This window comes from Talaromyces marneffei, chromosome 7, assembly GCF_009556855.1.
Source record: "Talaromyces marneffei chromosome 7, complete sequence".
Lineage (NCBI taxonomy): Eukaryota > Fungi > Ascomycota > Eurotiomycetes > Eurotiales > Trichocomaceae > Talaromyces > Talaromyces marneffei.
In genome coordinates, this window is record NC_072354.1 from 217,807 (window position 1) to 239,861 (window position 22,055).

The window sequence follows — 22,055 nt, forward strand, 5'->3', positions numbered from 1 at the left end:
TAAAATAAAATATTTAGAAAAACGACAGGGATTGCAAATTTTTCACAAGCTCGAACCACATGGACAGGGTTTGGAAGATTCTGCACTCCCGTTAATATATTGCTGAGGTGCAATTGGCGGAATCTCTTGCTGATGAGATAGACTAAAAAATAGAGGGTGTTCTACCAGAAAAAGAAATGAGCAACTTGCATGTACTATTTTGAACCAACCATACCTTTCTTGGTCCAACACATATAACCGTAATTGTGGCACCGATAGGTGTAACAAAAACTTTTATGGCGTTAATGGTTATATGTTTCCGGTTGCTATGAGGATATGTGATTCGATAAATCAATGAAGCCACTCAGTACGATGTAATTAGTCCTTGTTACCATACAACCAACAAAAGTTAAATTACATCACTGATATCAATTAGTTTGATTGAATCTAGAACTCCACGTTTCGTGCCTTGGTACAGAGTCAGAATGTGTGTGCCTGGTAGCTTGCCCCATGGTAGATATGGTATTGGCTATCTATTTACTCCTACGTGAAACTAACGGACTGTCCTCCGTCACCAAGGAGAAGTCATGAGCATCGAGGCAAGCTCGTCGAGCGTTTGTCACACAGGGTTGGCCACGTGTCAATACATCGTGATCGTACTCATCTAGAGCCTGGTTGAATCTTTCCCACAGCACTTCCTGTTGCTGATTTTTCTGCTCTATCAAAGGACCAATTCTCTTTGCAAAGTCGTATGCATCAGTAACGGCATTGTTACCACCTTCGCCTCGAACTATAAGAGGTAAATTATGATTAGTCTTAGACCAGTCATTGCTAAAACCAGTAACCATCAACTCACACATGGTCATAGTATGAGCTGCATCACCCATGAGGACAACACGTTCATGCTCACGCTTCGTAGTCGGGAACCAATCAGCCAAATGAATTGCTGTTGCTTCTGCATCACCTGGAATGATTTCAATCAGCTTTTGGAGATGTGGCGTCCAGTCGGATGTAATATTTTTGATTAACCCAATCCGCTCCACGTTGCTTTCCGGGATGATGATATCCTTGCTCTCGGCCCATGAAACAATGACCTGGCAAATATAATTGCCGGTATCATTTCCTGTGTTGTATGGAGAGTTCAAGACTACATATCACAATCAAAAAATATTAGTGCCGGATCGAAATGGCCGTGAGGAGTATGCAGGGATTGAGCTTACAACTAAAAAAGAGGTAGATATTGGAATCTGAATGAGTACCCTGAAAAAAGTACGGGTCGATGGCCAAAGCCGAGGCCACTTGCTCAGGTGTGTAAGAAACCGTTACACCTAGCAAACGTACCGCCACTGGAATGTTCTCAAAAGCCGACGGATATAGGTATTTGCGAATACGAGAGTTGGAGCCATCGCTTGCCACTAACAGCCAGCCCTCTGCAGTTGTGCCGTCCTCAAATGAGATAGTGGCGCCGCCTGAGCCGGTGGTAATATCCACGCATCGTTTCGACCACTACGTAGTTCAGAGATGATGGTCAATGTGCATACTTTCGGGTGTAGACTGTGTGGCTAGACAATAGCCAGGAATGGAATGACGAAGCGAACATCTCGATTCGTACATTGCTAGCTTACCTCAATATCAATACCAGTAGCCAAGAGAGTCCGAAGCTTAGATCGTATAACACGTAAGCGACCTGTTTTCGGAAATGTGGCTGCATGCAGTGATTCGCCTGTTTTAAGATCCAGGAACCGATACTTGCCCGCATCCTGGGCATTAGGATTCACGTTGCACTCTCCAAGCCGTTCATATAACTCCTCTGGTAACAGTTCCTTGAGTGCTGGAAGACCCCAATGGAAAGTGAGACCCCAACCACCCGTGCGAGACACAATAGAGGCATCTCGATCGAAGATCCGGAAGGGTATGCCGGATTTTCGTAGGTACTGGGCCAGCGATAAGCCGCTGATCCCAGCCCCGACGATGAGAATGGGGAGTGTCGTTTCAGTCGCCATGTGTTTCTCTAGATTTGGTATCTAGGGAGACTAGCCAGAGTGCTCCGTGCTCGTATTTATTAGATAATTGTAAGGAGAAGGTCTGATGAACTGGCAACCACGGCGTCGGAGATTTTTGAAGCGCTAAGTATGCAATGTTCGTACTTGGGATACCAGTAGATACCAGTAGATTAGCTAGAGCACTAAAAGGCTCTAGCAGGTGGATACATCCAACAACCACGGGATTGTAATACGGTGCTAAGTTAGTGCGTACTACGCACTACGATAGATTGTCATTTCATACTCTGGAAGGAAAGTCTTTTTTTTTCGGTGGTTTCCGTCCCTATGTCGGCTTCCATGTACAGCAGATGCCCTGGTCAAATTGATACTAAGGATTTAGTGCGGTGTAGCGAGGATTTACCAGTACCGGTACGGTAGTGGTGTTTAAATTCCATACAGACTTAAGAACCGTACGTTGTAGTGCTAAATCGTTAATTACAACGCTTAGCGTAGTACATCCTTCGATAGCTTACAGTAGGAAAAGATGTTAGCTACGGTAGAGTAGTTGCAACTCGTATGATCGCTATGAGAGATATACTCTGTAAAGAAATTTCGGGCGATCTCGGTTGAGTCAGATGCTCTGTCTCTTAACTAACCGGCTCCTACACAGTACACCATATGATATGTATCGTACTATCGTTTCATTAAAGTGGTTCACTTGCTTGTGGAGAACACAGGGATGTTCATTCCTGTTGGTGGAGTCTGAAGTGCTACATAGCATAAGACTGAAAGTCCAGAACGTGTGCCTGGACTCCGCTAAAAATTAAATGCATCATTAGTGAGGCTACGCGACAGTCAGTACCGATTTCGCTTCTGACAGACGTACGGATGCAGTAAATAGGGAAATCAAATCTGGGATTTGCATAAATCCTACGATACAAACATCCAGACGGCAGCACGAGAACGGATCTGGAGATGGTAGAAATTTATCAAGTTGATGCCATCCATTCAAGTCCTGGGTGCTCCGCAAAATAGACCAGATGATAATTTGTTGGTAAATCATGTAATGGACTAGTTGTAGAATATGATTTCAGATAACGATTCGCTTACTCATTCGAGAATTGGTCAGGACTATTTTTTTTTTTTTTTGCATATATACAGTATCTGGATATATATATCAAAATAAGCAATAGAGCTTTCAAGTTTGAACCATAAACTTTTAGGAAACAGTACTGCGAATGAATTGTAAATACCTATTTTCCTTTTCACCGGGGCACTACGGATCCATGGATATAGATTGACTCATTTGCCCAAGTGCGCTACTGCGGGCATACTGCAATATATATGCATGAACCCTAGGTACTGCACATCAATGGAGTACCCAGTGTTGAGATGTCTATAATGAAGAGCAATAAGGGTGGGAATAAAGGTAGCGTTATAGTAGGTCTTACTGAACTGCAGATGGCAAATGAGTGGTGAGGTTCCAGAAATATCGTGGTTCCTACTAAATAGTTCTCGACAAGACTCTGTCCTGTGAAGCGTTTCAAAGAGACCAAAAAATATAAAGATATCAGTCAGTTACGAGACTAGCTATGGCATCTGAAAAGTTTCGCATCGCCATCATCGGCTCCGGACCAATTGGTAAGCTGCTTGCGTGCTCTGCAGCTCCGCATCCACGCATTGAATTCACGCAATATGAAGCCGACGTTCTGCCCTTACGACCGTCATTTGGGTACGGCATTGGACCACAGACTTTCCACGCAGCTCAAGTACTCAACCCAGCGGCTGGCAAACGATTCTACGAGGAGTCCTTCAAGGATACCATCTGGATGCGATGGTGGCACGGTGGCGAGGAGGATAAAATCATTGCTAATGTCGACATGATTGAAGGTCGCGTGTTTGGCAGGCTGGGTCGGGAGGAGCTCATGAATCTTCTGGATGACATGCTACCAGAGGGCATGAGTAAAGACCAGATCCAGTACGGTAGGCGTTTAGTTGACGTGCGGAAAACTGGCCCTCAGCAACTGGAACTGGTATTCGAGGACGGCTCCAAGGATCTTGCTAATGCAGTATGGGCGGCTGATGGTGTGAATTCATTATGTCGTAAGCTTGTGCAAGGCGAGGCTTATCGATCGCCGAGCTATACTGGCATGCTTGCCTATCGCGGCAAAGTGGACGCCAGGAGGGTGGCGGACCTGGTTGGAGAACCGTTTTCGAAAGAGACCTATATGTTCATCGGCGTCAAGGGGTGGCATATGCTTATCTTTCCCATTGAGCACGGCAAATTTGTAAATATAGCAGCATTTTGTGTGGAGCCGGAGGAAAAGCGGTTCAAACGCGATGAAAAAGTGACACTGGAACAGCTGCTGAGCTACTATCCAGAGCGAAACTCTAAAGTAGATGCATTGCTGAAGGTATGCAGCAAAGATCAAAACCAATCAATGCCTAGGATTTCATACAATACCAGGGAATATAGCTGACATACTGTAGCTCGTGCACAGTGACACTCGAGGTGGCTGCCAGCGGCTCAACATCACGCACATGGAGAAGCTTGACACACTTGTCGACCCAGAGCTTTGCATAACCCTCTTTGGCGATGCAGCAAATGCCATGACTCCGCATATAGCAGGATCTATGTCGTGTGGCTTTATTGGTTGTACGACCTTCTTGCATGAAGAGTGGAACCAGCGTATCCGGACTGGAATGCTCCCTGCAGATGTTTCCAATACCCAGATTGCAGATGCCCTGGTTGAAGCTTCAAAAGCATATGAAGTAAAGCATCTCCCCCTGGCCCAGAAGTTGGTTGATATCTCTGCCGAACAAGGCCCGATGTGGAGTGGTGGCATTACGGACGTGTCGTTGCTTAAAGAACGACCACTATTCCTGTGGCGTTCAGCAGATGACAAGCACCGAGAAAGCTCATAGCAATGTAGCGTATGTCGTAGAAGCGACATTGTAGCCTATAGATATGCTAAATGATACGTTACAGATAATTTTCATCTAAAAGCGGCTAGATACGTACAGACTATAATCGGGTTTCCAGAACACTTTTCAGAATTGTTACGTAGTACGGATCATTTCTAAATACACAAGGTTTCGGTCAGAATCAAAATCTATGAACGGTATTTGAACACCACACCGCTACTCAAGCTTTCAATATTGTCAGATGTACGGGAAGTTTTCCTATTGTGCCATTCAATGTAAACCCAGGTGACGGCAGTGAGCCCAGCAGCGCAGCAAGTCAGAATAAGACCGTCTACCATACCAGACTTGTAATAAGGCGCCTCCGAGGTGCGGAAGATCCAGGCCGAGACGAAGCCAGCCGCATTCCCGATGCCAATTACGAAGCCCGAGCCGATAGCCTTTTGTAGTGGTGTCGCCAGATTGAGCGTGGTTAGGGTCCAGACCATGGGCAGTGAGCTATATGTGCCGATGGAGACGAAGTATAAGCCCAGCATCATTACAGAAGAACCGTAATGCCGAGGAAAATGGAGAATAAGATAACCAATAATCTTCAAATCAAAACATTAGCAGAGCTCATGTCTATCATACTTGAATCAGTCTACTCACGGTGAAGATGTAGCCGATGATGGCATAGGTTGAACGGTGATTGGTGCGGTCTGCTAGCCAGGCAACCAGCAGACAAGTAGCGGCTGATACAACAAAGATCGGAACGACTTGGCCCTGGATAGCTGGAGTTGATAGATGTGGTTTGAACACCTTGACAAAAGATGGTGCAAAGAGGGCGACAGAGTAGGTGGTCGAGCAGGTCAACACGTATAGACTGGCCCAAACGTAATTCAAAATGTTGCTGAAGAAGACTTCCCACTCAGCAACGTAACCAATTGTGGAGACGCGCGACTCAACGCTCAATGAAATAATATCCTTCTCTTCCTGGGTTAAAAAGTTCGCCTTCTCTGGACGACCAGTATTGCTTGTACAGCAAGCCAAACCGATCACCATGGTCAGGCAGCCTTCTACAAGGAAAATCCAACGCCATCCATGCCAGCCATTCTGGTTGCGAATCTCGGCGATGGCAAAGGCCAAGATATTTGACACAATATTGCTGATCAGATTGGCAACCATCAACATCGACATGCGCCATTGCATGTGGATGGACGGATAGTAAAGGGACAGGATGAAGACACAGCCTGGAATCAGACCAGCATCGAAGATACCAATGACAAATCGCGTGGCAAGGAGTGCGCTGTACGTCTTATCAAATGCTTGTCCTAGAGTCACAAGGCCTGCAAGACTTGTTAGCGTAATTCTAAATGGGTCATGGATATCACATTCGGCTTTCTTACCCAGACAGACGGTGATCAAACTCAGGTAACGCATGTAGCTGAGGTTGAACTTTGCCTCCAGCCATTTCATAAGAAGATTGCTAGGCACTTCAAAGAGAATCAACATGACGAGCGGCATAGTTGTGGCTAAGAACACCCTCATCGCAGTGAGGTGGAAGTCAGCTGGCAGCTCCTGGATAAGGGCGGCGCCAATGTTTGTGCGACCCATTAGCGACAGAACATTCAGGAATAGCATTGGTACTAGGATGTGAAGGTCGAGTTTTAGACACAACCGCTCCTTGAACAAAGCCTTAGCATCGACAGCCTGCAGCTCAGATGCGACGCTGCCATCATTGGACCTTACGACAGCAGTCTTCTCCGCGTCCTCCAGTGCCATATTTGTAGTAGGGTTTTGGGCAGCTATACGGGACAGAGATGATCTTGTCAAATTGCATGTTATAATTTGAAAAGGAGAAAGAAAAAGAAAATATTGAGAAAGCAAGAGAAATGGATAGAGATCTAGTGACTAGTTGTACCAGGGTGAGGGACACGTTTACGAATGGGTTAAAAGAGATGCAGGGATGATAACCTGTGTATAGTGATGATAATTGCCTACTGCATTCGTGGGATTGCTTCTCATGCCTCATTATGTTGCATAGGCTGCCCCTCTGAAATTTACGCGAAGTTTTATCTCTGCATTGCATATTAAAATCCATGGATGTCTTGGGGACTTGATTGGATGGATTTAGGAAACTTAATCAGGTAAATTAGGGTAGTGTACGCGGAAAACATGGCCGTCCATCCGAAAAAGACCACTCGGTGCTACCTAAAGACTAGGCATCCCGTCCATTTATGAATTATGGTCATGGGTGGCTATATCAAATTGAATATGACAGGGGGTCAGTGTTCCAGCCAGATCGCCAGGGTCTTAATCATCCCGGACGAATCATGTTCGTTGCCCTTTCAACCCTGACATGGGCTGATAGATGAGTACTATTTTACCAGGCCTCCTTTTAGAATTCTTTTGAGTCTCAGGATGGCATGCTGAGATTCTGTTTATGCAATCACTGGTAAGCTGATCTAACTATCTAACTGGCTAGTAAACGAGACTAGGTAGTATATTAGGTGCGCGTCTGGCGGCGACAGGGGACAAAGGAAGTCCACCTAGGGAATTGGCAAATATTGATAGTTTATTAAACAAGCCAGCATGAATCTGGATGTCATAGGTACAATCTCTACATGGACCCTTGTCTGGAATGTAATGATCTCGCACATTAGTTATAAAGGAGAGTTTGATTGATCGATTATCCCATCTCTCGTTTGAGTCTTTTAAACTCTGTCATCTCATTTTTACGTGCTTTGCTCATTAAGCTCGTCGCCATAACAATGCCATGGCTTCAACAACAAACGCTTCAACTCGGCCCCCGGTGCTGGATAACCCACGCGGGCGAGCCCTTGACGCCGCAGTCTCGGTCGTGCTGATTCCCATGACAGTAGCAGTTTTCGCCCGGCTTTGGGGACGATATCGATACAGAACGGTCTCAAGCTCGACAGATGCCTACTACAGAGAGTCCCGCTTCTGGATTCTGCTCTCCGACATCGCCGTCGTCATCTCATATGTATGTCGCCATGCGAAAGATGGCCCACACTGACTTGTCTAACCAATACATACTCTCACAGAGCATTGCCGTTGCTTTGACCGCTGTCTGTTACGTTCTTGTGCACTGGGGCGAAGGCATCCACACCGCAGAATTGAGCATCACCCAGAGACATATGGTTCTGATGATGTTCTATGTCTATCAGGTACTGTATAAATTCGTCTCCGGTATAGCAAAGATCGCAACCTTATTCCTACTCCTGGCAATCTCGACCAGTACGATGCGTGGATTCAACTTGGTCTGTAAATGTTTTATCATTTACATCGCCCTCTATTGTGTGGGTACTGCGCTGACCACGGTCTTTCAGTGCGGCACCGCGTTTGAAAGTAACTGGAATAAGACTCTACCTCAAGGCCAATGCTTCAAGCTGCCGCCGTTCTGGTATTCCCATGCGGCAATCAACACATCAGCTACTATGGTGATGGTTGTCTTGCCGTGGTGGCTGTTTTCTTCGTAAGTGCCGACGAGAGACGGGTTATAAGGGGCATACTAATGCGTATCTAAGGATTCAATATAGACACAAGTACCTTATTGCAGTCATTATGGGTCTTCTAGCTGTTGGGTAAGAGCTGCTCACTTTTCTAGATTGTCCGCTAAAATACTAATCATTCTCGTCCAGGGAGACTGTTCTCGGTGCCGTCCGGATTTACGGCCTTTGTCGCTCGTCCCACTCTACCAATGATCTGACATGTAAGCACATATTTTAGTAATTAAAATTTTATAGCAACGTTGCTGACTCCTATTCTTTACGTTTTTCCAGATGGCACCGTAACCGGTATCCTTGTGTCCCAGATCGAAGTCGATTTCGCCTGTATTGCCGCATGTGTCCCAACAGTACTGAAGACTATCGAAGAGGTCATTGCTATATTCTTTGTTCACGTTCTGGGTCGCTTATATCATAGAAGTCGAGGCGAAAGCACCCGCGGCGAAAATACCAGTGGTAGCGAACCAATTGACCTGTCGGACTTAGGTAGCAAGGACCGCAAACCTCGTTCTCATTGGTTATATACTGATCTCGATAAAGATGAGCTGGATGGTATCATGAACTCGCAGGAACGTATCATCCAGAGGGGAATTGACTCTCCTACTGCTATCAAGGTCCAGACTGATGTTAATGTGACCGTGAGCAACATCAACGGGAGAATCCATGAGACACGTCAATAGATATAAGGCCATTTGGGACTTGCGATAGATTAAAGCAGGAGAGTGTGACTGTCTTGAGGACCGACACATATGGGTGGTGTAAAACTTGTGTGATACCTTCGGTCTTGTCTTATTTGTACTTAGTTCATCAGGTTGTGTTTGAACTAGTTATATAAACTGATTGACTTTGTTTTATAACGAGATTTCAACGAAGCTAATTCGTGACAATATTCAAGACACCCGAATGCTACAGCATCACAAGAAATGTGCCTATTTTCGAAATATCTCGATAACATCCTCAATATATATTGCGTACCTACTTACAACCTTGGAAAGGTATACGGCCTACCTACGCATCTCTTCCATAGCTTCAAAGCCGATTTCAGTGAGTTACCTCAAGTTCTTCTTCGCTATTCACCATTTACTGATTACAGGTATTAGGCAGTCGAAATTCAACAAGACTAAATTACCAAAAGTCTTATATAAGCAATGTATTACGTGCTAACTTATTAAAAAACGAGATAAGCTCTCCTTAAATCTGTCGTATACAATAGAATGTTAACACTGTGCTTCGTGCTAATGCCTAGCAACCTTCTCTCGAGGTCCTGGAAATTGATAATGACTATCCAGCAAAGTGGCCATCATTCGAGATGTCATGAAAGACGGTCATTGTGTGGTCCCACACCTTTTTGCGGACTTCATCTTTGCGCATGTTTTTGTACCCCTTTCCTAGGGGAACATCTTCTCCATTCCAATTAACTCTGTAGGCTCCGCCACCACGAACTCCATCTGAAGACATTGCGACGGTGACGTTTCCGATTTTGGCTGGGGACTGCGTCTTCGATTCTGACGGTCGGGCTGGAAAACGAGGTGAGGTGTGAAAGAGCACCCGGTCACCACATTCACTCGGGCTCACACTGAGAAGTTTGAATAGCGGGCTAACTGCTGTGAAAACTCCCTTGAACCAGCCGGGGACACCATCCCCCTTGAATGCAGGAGTTATAACGAGATTGGGGAAATAATGGGACAAGGAGATTTTCCCTGAATTGCCGGCCGCAATTTTTTCGAAGAAAAAAGTGGTCATATAGGCCGCGTGGGAACCCAAAGTGGTGAAGTTGAAGTTTTGAGGCTTGCCGAGGGAAAGATCATCTAATATGAGCTTGGTGTCACGCCCAGGGCCATAGACAGAAACGACACGCCCTGGAAGGGGAGAAGCCGTGAGTAGGGGGAGAAGCTGGGCAACGAAGCGCATCCGCGAGTAGTAGAGTAGAGACAAAGACATATTTAGTCCTTCACTAGTCACTGTTTTATCTATGTCAGTAATCCCAACAGGTATCATTGAAGTAATATTCGATGAGATATTTATACCTTGTCGTTCCAATTTGCTGCCAAAGGCAAAATAAGCTTGAGACATGACAAGCAAGTCAATGGAAGCTGACTTGCCAGCACTGGCTCCCTCTGCATTTATGATCTCTTTGCAAATGCGATCGACCTCCCTGAGGGATGCGAGATCACTGGCGCGTACAAAATGGAAGGTCCCAGCTGGACATACTTTCAGGCAGTCCGAGATAATTGTGTTTGCAGCCTTCTCGTTCCGGCCGACAATATACACTCGCAGACCATGACCAGAATGGCCGTGCACAGATGCCAGAGCGCGCAAAGAGTACTCCCCAATACCTGAAGTGCCGCCCACGAATACGGCCGTGATTGATTGCTTGTTGATCAGGTCTTTCCCGCAGGCGCGGACGACGTCGAGCTGTACCATAATGGCAGGGACTTGGCTCCGTTAGTGTCGGTGACGATGAAGAGGTGACGGGGTGCAAGAGGGAATTCTGAGGGTAGATGATATTGAAAAAGAGCTGAAGATGCGGGATTGAAAGGCAACCCACGATTGTCTTTAAGTAGCTTGGAAGAAAGGTGAGATCAACATGACTGAACTCGCTCATTCTTTGTTATTTAAACTGCTCCGATTCCTACATCCTAAATGCACAGCTCATAGTTCCGGAAAGAATACGAGTTGACGTTAGTGCGTCCAAAGAAAAGACAGCCCGCCATGATCGCACTGCAATACTTCCTATTCGAAATGATTCAACACTTACATCCTATCTATCATACAACTAACCTATCTGGAAAGAATACGAGTCGAAGTTAGCGCTTCTCATAGCCCGGCGAGCGGTATTAATGGTCTCCGATGCCCTGGTGACAGAGCGCACCTTGAAGCCATGGGGATAGCAAGCTGCACCTTCGCGTGGCGCAAGTAAATACCGGTAATAGGCTACAGTAAGGACTAGCTTCAATTCATTTTTGTCAACGGTAGTAGCACTAACGGATATCAACAATACGAGAGAAGGTTAGCGTAGTCCTAACCTGCCCTCGTAATGAATTCATATCTGACGACGTTATTTTACGGCTATCCCGGATACGGTTATTGCAGCGCATAAATCCACTCAGCTGCTCTCATTGGATATCAACCGGTCCTCATTACAAGGATTTTCCCTCTTAGGTAGACGCACAATACAATACATTACAGCGTCCCACTCGAATTCTCAATATCTTTCCAAGACTTTGAAGGTTATAATAATGACGATAAGTTATGTTATTTTGATAGAAGCCCAAGACACCAACATATGGGTTAGAGATTCTCAAATTCCCAAGGCCTCGCCCAGTATTTATACCGTCATCTTCGTTTAACCCGGACATCTGTATGGAACACTCCGCACAGATGATCGCTTGACTTCTCGCCTGTTTAGGTATTGAGAAAACATGTTTTCTAAGCTCATATCACTATAGGAACAGCTCCTACTCCTTGTCATGACCTCCCCCAGGTGGGCACAACGGCTCATACCTAGGTAGGAGCAATGACACTATCATATCTACTAGATATCTATGCACAAGAACATCGCGAACAGGCAGAGTATTCCCAGTCTTCTAATCCAACGGACCCCCTGCCACCCAAACCATCTCAACTTCTTATAAAGCATCCTTCTAGTGAGGGGGTATTAGTGACGACACAATCAAAACCGGTAGCCCGAACTCGAGTTCAGTTGTAGTTCGCCAGTCCTCCGTTCAATGTCAAACAACTTTCCACTTGCCTATCCCAATACCAGCAGCTACCGTAGTTAGGTACAGCTCTCCCGCTTGTATCCAGATTGCCGAAAATTTCCAGAGGCTGCCACGCTTGAGGACTGAGAGACCTCGTTATCGTGGGGAACGAGATGTATGAAACAGGAACAGCAGAGGATTTCCGTTAGCAATAAAATTAATTTTTCTTGATTATTCTTGATTTAGATTTTGAATATCATTCGAAATTCGAATTCGCTCATTCTCTCGTTTGTGAACATTTAGCATCTCACTTAGCAATTTCATTACGAAAGTGACAACCCAAACGCTTTCGAGGTATTTCCGGTGTAATAGAAAACCTTGGGCTTATGTTTCACAAGTCAAGATTGAACAAAACTTGGCGAGGCACCTGCAAAAGATCCTGAATTGTCGAGTCATGAGCACAGTATCTCTCTAAGTATGTGCACGTTGCCCGACCCTCAATCACAGCCCGCCTTCTAAGCCACCACTGCCCCGTGCATATCTTCGAGTACCAGTATGCCATAAGGAGAAGGGCGCGGGGGTCTTTATTCACCACCAGACGGCCAAATGCATCCTGCATGCAATTGTTAAATCCATAAAATAATGACATTAATGATGACTGCGATTCCATGCTCAGTGGGGCAAATATATTGATCAAAGGAGTGGCGTATGGATTGTTTTTTTCAAGGAGCGCATCCAGTTCATATAGTTTCATGAAACTGGATGGCACAGTCTCTAGCGACAATTCAACTGTCCGCAAGGTGGAGAATAGTCCATGAAAAATACTATCAGCTCTATTTGGTTGGGCTAGTGACAAGAGCATGGACTTTCCTTGGCCCATTTTGAGCCATTCAGGCTCAGCGCTGAGGGTGGAGGCAAGCGGCCAACTTTTCTCGAGGGTTTGATTCTCGATAGAAGCAAAAGTTATCACGCCTAGCATGGAAGCTGCGGCCCAGACTGCGTCGCGATCATCTGGGCGTAGTGGCGTGGAGAGCTTTTTGTTGAAAAGAGTCACGCCTTTGGTCCAGTGATAGATTTCTTCCACAGTCCGCCGATCAGATATTGGTGATCTAAAATATGTCAGGATAATGATACCACGAAAAGTTGAAAATCAGGATGCCATGTGGAAGCAATATTAGACAAAAAGGTAGAAAAGTAGTTTGAGTGCTCCGACAAGGAAACGTTAAGTTGACGGCCAAAGATATCGAGGTGATTGTGTAAAAAGATATCCAAATACATACAGATACCGGTCATGGATCGAAGTAACGGTTTGTACGAAATGCATGAGAAAAGGATGCTATCAAGTGAAATTTAGCAGCGTATAGGGACTGGACAGACCAGAATGCTCACCTTGAGTGTCAACTCATAGACCTCATGCTCATAAAGGTGTCTTAACTCCGGAGGTCCCAGCGACATCGCTGTTCTTATCTTGAACCTTTGCAAACGGCCGAGATTTCCGTCCGCCAACTCTAGCTTAAACTCCCCAGTAGATGAGGGATCCACCACTAAGGCCGTAGAAGTAGAGGCCTGTATTTTGCCATCGAGCTTCTGGCTTGATGCGTATCGAGGCTGAAGATCGGGAATTCTGATGTCGTAGTTGCAACAGACTCCATAAGCCTGGCATTCACAGCACTCAGGCATTCCTTCATCACACTATACATTGATAATCAGTCTTAGAAGGCTATCCAACGAAGTATCAAGAACGGGCCGCGTCATACTTTCACCCTTCGGAGCTTACAATTGGCACACCCCAACCGTGACTTCCGATGCGCTCTGCGCTTTCTTACATTTTCGCTGGTTTTAAGAGCTTCTTGAGAGGTGGCCATGCTGAATGGAGGACCTGCAGTTGGGCGAGATAGGAGTTATATGCCAAACTGGGGATCCCCGGCTAATTTCATGGTTGACTGCTAAAGATAATTGCAAGTCGTCAGCGAACAGACGTCTAATACCCTACGAAGAAGAAAGGAAGAAGGACAAAAACAGAAAAAGACCAAAAAAAAACTTATATATGTATTGTCATGCACCAGAAGGTGATTATTAAGCGTTCTCGGGGAATTCCTCACGTTCAGTACGAATTTCCCGTGCGTAGTTTACGGTAACTAACTAGTACGTACACTAGACTTTAGAGTAACCATTTAAACCAAACAGGATATACGGAGTAAAAACGGTACCTATTGATTGGCTTATGGTAATTCGTATCTCGTATAGACACTATACGCTAGGTCGTAAAAATTAACAGGATATCAAGGTGGTAGCACACTGTGAGTTCCAGATTTTATGCGCTGTGTTTATTTACCTTCTAGTTTACGGTACTTTCTACCTCATACTGAGTAATGGTGAATGTATTCCAAGAGATACAGAAAAAACTGAAAAGTCGCATGTATACAACTATCAATGGCAGACACTAACCCTAATCCTATCACAAATAAGGAAATGTGTTGTCAAACAACCAATTCAACAGATCCTTCACTTGATCTTACCGAGGATACTTCCGGATGGATTATGGGTGCTGATCGCTAGGCAGATACAAATCTCCAATTCTATACCTCTAGTACAGATATTGTTCTCGATTGACTACCACACTGGACACTCCTGTTGAATTGTGGCGCATCCCGATTCGCGCTACGTAGGTATTTGCCAGGACGTAGAGCACACGAAAACGACAATAATATTTCAATGCCTTGAAGGGTATTTTATCTGCTTAATTCCCTGCAAATGTGTGTGATGAAATGAGACCAACCTATCGATAAGAAACGAAGCAAGGAGAATAGGACATACCATTCACATCTCGATTTGAAGGGTTCCAACAATGATTTCATTATCACGGCTCACTAATATTTGCTGGTCTCCAGGTCCTGAAGCCAACGTGGCCATCATCGGACTAGAAGGGGTTGGAAAATACACACTTTTACAACGCCTGAGTCAAACAGAAATTCAACTGATCTCATGGCCTCCCATGAATTTTCCAGACATCAAGAAAAGCAAGAATTATCGCTGGAACATGAATCTTGTCCAGACGTACGTCGTCTACGATGAGAAACCTGCACATAAGAAATGGGTGGCGGACCACTTCTGCGATTCGGATTGCATCATTTTTGTTATTGACGATGACAAGGACAGTCGACCTGAGGCATGTGAATGGATGAATTGTTATGCCCGTGGGTTTAAGCCTTCATATGGCGGAAATTACTTCCTCAAAGTCCGGGAAGGCACTCCCTGGTTAATTCTGGCTAATAAAAAAACTGCGGATGTAAGTTGCTCTGTATTCCCAGAAAAGTTGACAAAAGTGTTAACGCAATTCACAGAGCCCACTGATGACGGTAGCAGAAATTCGTCGTACGATGCTGCTAGACCGCCTCGATATCGACTCGGTACGTACAGTGTGAATGGCTTCTCTCACTGCTAATGACATGCACTTCTTGAACCACGTTGAAGTGGTAAATATTCTGACAGGAGAAGGGGTTGGTGAATCTATCTCATGGTTGAGAAAAAAGATCAATACCCCGAGAGAGGAGCGTTTACCAATGAAAGAAATCAAAAAGCTAGGGGATCGAAAACGTCTATTTTCATAAACAGCGAGGGCTCTTTCAAAATCGGATTGGATATTCGCTTCAAGACGGACGTACAATCGAGTATCTAAGCATGTCTTTCAAAATGGGGACAGGATTCCTAATAAGACAGCTCTTCTCTGAAGCCCGATGTTTGTCTCGGTTTCTAGGCCGCTTTGTTTGAAACCGTCGAAAGACAACCAACACATCAGGTGAAAGCTGTGCAAAGAGGTCACTACAGTTTAGCAATTTCTGAGCCAAGGGAGTTGATGTATATTGTATCAATGTATATTGTATCACGTAGATAGCAGGCGTGGCGGTCATGTTCAAATTCTTTATATACCTAACTTATAATGCCTATATCCAACTAACCTCATCTACCAAGACCCGTCTCTCTAATTGCGGCATACCAGAACCACGCTCCTTGGTGTTGTATTTGAGCACCGCAGTTTTTTGGTTATCGTCCATAGTCATGTTGACGCATATGATTCGTGAGGGTGGCGGTATGTACGTGATATCCCGTACTGAGGAGACCTTCGTTTTTCGTATTGTTTTAATGGTAGACAGCCTTTTAAATTCTGCTTCAATCTCGACTTGAAGGGTAATGGTTCCCATTAAAGCAACCAAATTCGAGTCCCAGGGTCCTTCTCGGTGTGGCCATGCCCGGAGACAGCGAAGGGCTTGCCGACGAGTATACACACAGGGAGATGTGAGGCAGACATATAATAGCGGTGGAAGGATACCCATGTCTAGTAAGAAGGTTGGTCGGGAAGAGTTGTTGTTGGGATCGCTTCGCTCGTCAAAGCTGTTGGTTATTCGCTCGGATAGTAGGACCATCTCTCTGAATCCATCGATGTGAACGTCGTATGTCATATCCTCTATATCAATGTATGTCTCTAGGACTAATGAGAAAGTCTTGTGGTGTAGTCGAATGAGATCAATTGCACGCTGAGACTTTCGATCTAGTGATTTCTGCATTCTACTCTCGAATCGATTCAGTCGGTGCAAGTATCGTGCAAGTTCGATTCGAAGACAGACTTGCATACGTGTGACGTCTAGTCGAGTGATATTCGAGTCTGGTGGCCTTGGTTCGGAAGCTAACTGTCTGACCGCGTCCATAAAGCGAGAGACGGGCTGGAATACTATATCAAGTTCTTCGCGGGCTTCTATGATACTATTAAAGCCTTGATAATCGTCGATCCGGGAGCGAGTCAGTTGAGGATCAGAAATGTCAGCGCCGAAAAACCCAGATTGAAGATGTAGGCGCATCATTGCATCCGAAAGAGCTGTCTCGATGTATTTTGAGCTTTACAAAACCAACGGGCTTTGGGGCTGTGTATCCACCTCTTTGAAAGCTTTTACCAAGGACAGTCCCTGCTGAAGGTGCACGAAGGCTTCATCGTATAGACCGCGGAGTAGTTCGAACATGACAAATAATAGACAACACGTCAACACCACGCCTCGCAGTTTCGGGTCGTTGACATGTCTGTGGCTACTCAATAAAGACAAAGCTCGCGTATACTGTTCGAGTGCGAATCGTTGGCGGTGGTTTGTCAATTCTGCTCTAGATAACGGTACACCTCTCGCTTCTATATCCTCATGTAGTGCACCAAGTGCAATAACGGCATGTGTAACCGCCCGCTCCGAATGGCTCATGGGAAGCACCAAATTGTGCCAGAGGTGAGTGTCGAAGAAGCTACTCATCTTCGGTACAGTCCAAAACTGAAAATAAACAAACCCTCTTCGCTCATTGGAGTTACCCCCCGGTAGGGGAGTTGTGTTAAGATGAAGAGAAAACGATGGCTCGCTTCTGATGATGGTGGCAGTGATGTTTTTATTAGTGCAGCTTCCTCCACTTAGATGAGGGAGCCGGTTTTCGTCGTAACCGTCACATTTCCAGCCTGCGGAGTGGCAGTTTTTGCAGGCGATTGGAGTCTCATCACATTTGACATGTCGTCGTCTGAAAATACATGATGTTAGTAAGCAAACATGGCCGCTGGCACAAAGGAGGCGGGTAGAAGCCTCACCGACATGTTCGACATCCTGCGCGAGATCGTCGTGTGAAGGTTCTTTTTCGTTCAGAAGGCATGCGTGATCGGTGATTGTATAAATGGAGATACATGCGATGTTTGATGTATTCGAGCACCGCTAATCATTCATAAAGCTTGCCTTCCATCGTATGTGCTGCCCAGAAGGTACCCCCTCGGGGGACGCAGCGTCAAGAGCAGTGAGATGTATCTAGATATAGTTACGTTGTACACCCATGAACGTTGATCCGAAAATCTGGAAACAAGCAATCGCAAGTGCTACACTAACGACTTCACCTCAAGGAGCAGATTTTGCCTAATGGCGCAACCCCATTAATCATTTCTCATGGGGACTTTGCTCGGCAACACGGAAGCCGGTGTCCTAATAGTGAGATAAACTGCGAGTGACTGAGGATGCTTGCACGGTGGTAGAAGCTAGCAGAAAAATGGTAAAAGGATGCCAGTAAACCTATTTTTAACATCTTGTCAGAGGGCAGATTTAAGGCAGCAGCATTATTTGGTACACGAAGGCTAACCTAGTGTGGAAGTAGCCCTAGGGCCTGTTATGGGTAGGTATTCCATAGGAAGTGTGCATTTGATGATGATTCAGGTGACTCTAGACCTGAGGAACACTGCCGTATAGCACTATTTTTACATTGTGTCAAGACCAAAGGTCATCATTGTCGTTAGGTTGATTATGATACACGCCCTACGAATACAGACAGGACAAGCACCGCCTTGCGAGCAGAACCGGGTGCGTAGCTATCGCATATTATATACATGCTAATTACCAGACGGAGGAAAGGACAAAATATAGCTTCAGTCTAGGGGTTTCGTACTCGTAGGACGAGCTCGTACAGCTGTAGAGGACTCGGAGCACTGGTTTGCAAACACACGGAAACGATACTTCTCACCAATATAGCCGAACATTTGCTGAATGAATTCCCTCTCAATCATTCCTTCTGAAAACGTGTCGAACGCGACACGCAACGAAAACATCAACCTAGATATCAGAAAGCCCGGGACCGTTTTCAAATAGTATGGCATACTTCGACATATGTTGACAGCAAGCTGGTAGCGTTCTGAGGAAGTCAAGACAGCGAAAATACCGTCATTGTCACCTCCAGCTACCACTAGACGAAGAGCGCGATATAAACACATGGTTGTAGCCAAGAGTAAGTCTGGGTAAATGAGAACAGATGGCAGATCTATATCTCCGGTTGACACATTTTGACAATAATAACGAGGAAAATCAGTATCCTTTAAATATTCCGCGGCCGACTTTTCCGTCATATATCCATGTTCGTAGTGGACTACATTCACGGAATGCCAGAGCCGCAGTCGTTGGTCAAGAGTGGTCGCCGTGAACTGTATGTCATTTTGTGCAGCCACAAGTTCCGATTGCGATAACTTGCCTTTCCACAACGCTGCTTTAAAGGCGTCATATTTCCCAAGAAAACCTGGAATATCGACTGCTACATCTAGCAAATGATGGAGAATATCTTTTTGCGGGCCGTTTTCGGTCCAGGGCAAAGTTAACCAATCTTCTGAAGCGAGGAAGGTTGCTTTTCGGCTGGCGATGGCGGTGGTTACCTGATAATGTCAGTGCTTGCATGCGTACATGGGCGATAAAGACAAACCCAGAACATTCGTAGATCGATGTAAAGAGATTGATCCAGTCCTGTCCGATGACGATACGGGGTTCGTAGCCGTAATAACTCTAATCCGCCCAGTTGGTGTTTAAATATTGCACCCGGTGAGCTTTGATTGAAGGCCTACTCGTCCGTTAGCCTACATGGGCAATACGATGAGTGTTCCCATATCACAAGTGCATCTTACTAACCTCGATCACAGTCAAAAGCACGACCATAGTCAAAGCGTCCGTCGATGTGCATTGTTGAGGATCATCTACTGTCTTTTGCAGCAGCCTCAAAGCTCGATGATACTGATTATTTCCGGCCGTCAAAAACTTCCGGTTTTGGTCTCGGTGACCGATGAATATCAAAGCCGTTGCGTCGAAGCCTGCGGACAGTAGCGGAGAGAATATGCGTCTTTCGGCTGCTGAGCGAAGATCGAAGACTCGGCCATGGATATTTGTCGGGTCAGGAGCAAAAGCGTTAATTACTTCACCAATGAAGACTTCCAGGAGGAACTTTGCTGGGGATGAGGACGCGGTTAAAGCCTTCCGTAGACTGGTTGAAGCAAGTATCTGAAATAGTTAGATTTCACACTATAGCTGTATCAAAACATCTCTGTAACATACTTCCGACACAGCCTTCTTGTTTTTGTCGATTGCGGCGACCTTCACTTTCAAAGCAGATCTATCCGGCCCGACAGTCTCTTTTGATACGATCCCATTATGTTCCGAGAGCTTTTGCTCAAGCTTCTTCACTTTCGCCCGGAGTTCTTCAATAAGATCCGATTGCTCGATAAAGCCGCGGTCGTGTTTCGTGGTATCATATTCGCATTCGGCGGGTACACCTCGTATACAACAAGCCCGACATGGTTTCACACGATCGCACTGTCAATAAAGTAAAACAGTCAAATTTCCATTTCATATAAGCTATGCTAGCTGCTAGACAAACCTTCACTTTGCGCTTCTGACAACTCAGACATGACAGCGTACGACGTGATTTCTTGCCAGAGACTGGCTGGGCTTTTGCTTCAACGCTATCACTCTTGGGAGTCTCGGCGTCTCCCATGAGGACTTCATCGTCTGGTCGGCATCAATGGGCAATCTGTTTGGTCGAGTCGTGTCCGGGGCAACATAAGTTTTCTATGTCAGATTGCTGTGTCCAGCGTTAAAAACAGATTGGATTACAGAGACACGTGGAGGGTAGATTCATCTGAGAGATGACCATCAGCGATGTCTTTAAAGAATCGGGAGGGAGACCGAGATTTGTCATAGATTAGTTAACTAGTTAACTTAAGTTAGTTAACTAGTTACCCGTGCCGCCAAGCCCGCAACCACTCGTTGCACGAGTGGGTGCGCGTCACTGAAGTGAAATTGTCAGATAAATGAAACCATTGATTTTCCCATACAAATCTCAAGTTTCGCTAACAAATTTCAAAGTTACATTTTCATGTACAACTCACCACGTTTTAGATATTTTGTATTAAAGCTTAGAAATATAAAAAATATATATAGTTTATTATATTATATAGTTTAAAGAATATAAAATTACCAATTATTGAGAGTAGATATTAATGGCTTAATTTTCGCCTAACAAATTTTACTATGGTGGATCTTTGACGTACGATTTCACTACTTTAAAGTCATAATTTCAATTCTATATTCTAGTATAGTATATATTATAGTAGGGTTAAGATTCACTCTAATTATATTTTTAAAAAACCCAAAACGTGGCGAGTTGTACGTGAAAATGTGATTTTAAATTTTGTTAGCGAAACTCGAGATTTGTATGGATAAAATTGAAATTTTATTTATGACAATCACTTATCTGACGCGCACCCTCACCCGCGCTGGCGGCACGGGTAGTTAGTTAGTTCTGTAGCTGGATGAGTAATCCGAGGGTTCCACATCCACGCTAAGTAAGATATTAGTAGTTATGATTGGCTGTGAAACACATGGATGTGGTGAATTCTGTCACGATACGGTATCATACTTACGGTATGAAAGCTAAGCCGGATTTGGTGATCAGGTCACATCCTAACCCTAACCCAAACTAAGGATTCGATATCGATCAGCTTCATCTTCTCAGAAGCAATCATTGGACACTAGCCTCGGCCTAATGCTAATGAAGACTCCCATGGACTAGGCAACAATTGTTATGTTTAGTAGTAAACTTCCCGTTCAATCTATGTCCAAGAAGAAACATCCATTAGTACAGCACAACCCCTACACAACCCTCGCCGACTGTTGGAAAAGGCAAGACAACCATTCCGAAGCCTTGGGTACGTGCCTAATTTGGATAGTTTGACAGCGGGAGCCTACGAGAACTGGGACCGATTTCGATGCATGAGAGTCATTTTAGTGTCGATCGATAGTCCGTGTAACAAGACCTACATGCTGCGTGCATTACAATAGATGTCAAGGGCCAAAGACAGAGGAGATTGGCATCAACTGAAATTTAGTCTGTACTAGAAATTGTCTAGACTCTGTACGCTTCGTGGAATGACTGACACTTTGATTTCATTCCTAGCCACCTTTTTTTGTGTCATGTTCATAGTTCTGGGGAATAAAGTGAGGCTACAACCCAATAATTACCCCTACAAATGTTTACACTAGCTTAAGTATACTCAGTACAAGGCAGATATGGCGTCTAGAATTCCCTCCACTGTTACGTAACACACACAGTCTTGTTGAACGTACATCCCATTCAAATAACGA

General features: G+C 45.1%; 10 protein-coding genes across 10 annotated transcripts; 3 read left to right on the forward strand and 7 right to left on the reverse strand.

The window, feature by feature from the left end:
* Nucleotides 1-512: 512 nt before the first annotated feature.
* EYB26_008719 (uncharacterized protein) lies at nucleotides 513-1,982 on the reverse strand (the record flags this gene model as incomplete). Its single annotated transcript, XM_054267970.1, has 4 exons — nucleotides 513-769; nucleotides 836-1,126; nucleotides 1,200-1,485; nucleotides 1,605-1,982. 4 exons carry the CDS (start codon nucleotides 1,980-1,982, stop codon nucleotides 513-515), a joined length of 1,212 nt encoding a protein of 403 aa, XP_054123945.1.
* A 1,571-nt stretch (nucleotides 1,983-3,553) lies between these two features.
* On the forward strand, nucleotides 3,554-4,886 carry EYB26_008720 (uncharacterized protein; the record flags this gene model as incomplete). The annotated part of the gene is made up of 2 exons (XM_054267971.1): nucleotides 3,554-4,375; nucleotides 4,452-4,886. The coding sequence occupies 2 exons, from the start codon at nucleotides 3,554-3,556 to the stop codon at nucleotides 4,884-4,886; spliced, it is 1,257 nt and encodes a 418-aa protein (XP_054123946.1).
* A 188-nt stretch (nucleotides 4,887-5,074) lies between these two features.
* On the reverse strand, nucleotides 5,075-6,644 carry EYB26_008721 (uncharacterized protein; the record flags this gene model as incomplete). Its single annotated transcript, XM_054267972.1, has 3 exons — nucleotides 5,075-5,473; nucleotides 5,532-6,208; nucleotides 6,269-6,644. The coding sequence occupies 3 exons, from the start codon at nucleotides 6,642-6,644 to the stop codon at nucleotides 5,075-5,077; spliced, it is 1,452 nt and encodes a 483-aa protein (XP_054123947.1).
* Nucleotides 6,645-7,638: 994 nt separating this feature from the next.
* On the forward strand, nucleotides 7,639-9,069 carry EYB26_008722 (uncharacterized protein; the record flags this gene model as incomplete). Its single annotated transcript, XM_054267973.1, has 6 exons — nucleotides 7,639-7,866; nucleotides 7,928-8,143; nucleotides 8,213-8,358; nucleotides 8,411-8,467; nucleotides 8,525-8,595; nucleotides 8,666-9,069. The coding sequence occupies 6 exons, from the start codon at nucleotides 7,639-7,641 to the stop codon at nucleotides 9,067-9,069; spliced, it is 1,122 nt and encodes a 373-aa protein (XP_054123948.1).
* Nucleotides 9,070-9,670: 601 nt separating this feature from the next.
* Nucleotides 9,671-10,813, reverse strand: EYB26_008723 (uncharacterized protein; the record flags this gene model as incomplete). The annotated part of the gene is made up of 2 exons (XM_054267974.1): nucleotides 9,671-10,350; nucleotides 10,417-10,813. 2 exons carry the CDS (start codon nucleotides 10,811-10,813, stop codon nucleotides 9,671-9,673), a joined length of 1,077 nt encoding a protein of 358 aa, XP_054123949.1.
* Nucleotides 10,814-12,481: 1,668 nt separating this feature from the next.
* On the reverse strand, nucleotides 12,482-13,955 carry EYB26_008724 (uncharacterized protein; the record flags this gene model as incomplete). Its single annotated transcript, XM_054267975.1, has 4 exons — nucleotides 12,482-13,199; nucleotides 13,371-13,426; nucleotides 13,480-13,782; nucleotides 13,848-13,955. The coding sequence occupies 4 exons, from the start codon at nucleotides 13,953-13,955 to the stop codon at nucleotides 12,482-12,484; spliced, it is 1,185 nt and encodes a 394-aa protein (XP_054123950.1).
* Nucleotides 13,956-14,938: 983 nt separating this feature from the next.
* EYB26_008725 (uncharacterized protein) lies at nucleotides 14,939-15,515 on the forward strand (the record flags this gene model as incomplete). The annotated part of the gene is made up of 2 exons (XM_054267976.1): nucleotides 14,939-15,379; nucleotides 15,435-15,515. The coding sequence occupies 2 exons, from the start codon at nucleotides 14,939-14,941 to the stop codon at nucleotides 15,513-15,515; spliced, it is 522 nt and encodes a 173-aa protein (XP_054123951.1).
* A 519-nt stretch (nucleotides 15,516-16,034) lies between these two features.
* Nucleotides 16,035-16,949, reverse strand: EYB26_008726 (uncharacterized protein; the record flags this gene model as incomplete). Its single annotated transcript, XM_054267977.1, has 1 exon — nucleotides 16,035-16,949. One exon carries the CDS (start codon nucleotides 16,947-16,949, stop codon nucleotides 16,035-16,037), a length of 915 nt encoding a protein of 304 aa, XP_054123952.1.
* Nucleotides 16,950-16,985: 36 nt separating this feature from the next.
* EYB26_008727 (uncharacterized protein) lies at nucleotides 16,986-17,766 on the reverse strand (the record flags this gene model as incomplete). Its single annotated transcript, XM_054267978.1, has 2 exons — nucleotides 16,986-17,637; nucleotides 17,705-17,766. 2 exons carry the CDS (start codon nucleotides 17,764-17,766, stop codon nucleotides 16,986-16,988), a joined length of 714 nt encoding a protein of 237 aa, XP_054123953.1.
* Nucleotides 17,767-18,523: 757 nt separating this feature from the next.
* Nucleotides 18,524-20,406, reverse strand: EYB26_008728 (uncharacterized protein; the record flags this gene model as incomplete). The annotated part of the gene is made up of 5 exons (XM_054267979.1): nucleotides 18,524-19,297; nucleotides 19,345-19,479; nucleotides 19,548-19,913; nucleotides 19,968-20,225; nucleotides 20,290-20,406. 5 exons carry the CDS (start codon nucleotides 20,404-20,406, stop codon nucleotides 18,524-18,526), a joined length of 1,650 nt encoding a protein of 549 aa, XP_054123954.1.
* Nucleotides 20,407-22,055: the final 1,649 nt, after the last annotated feature.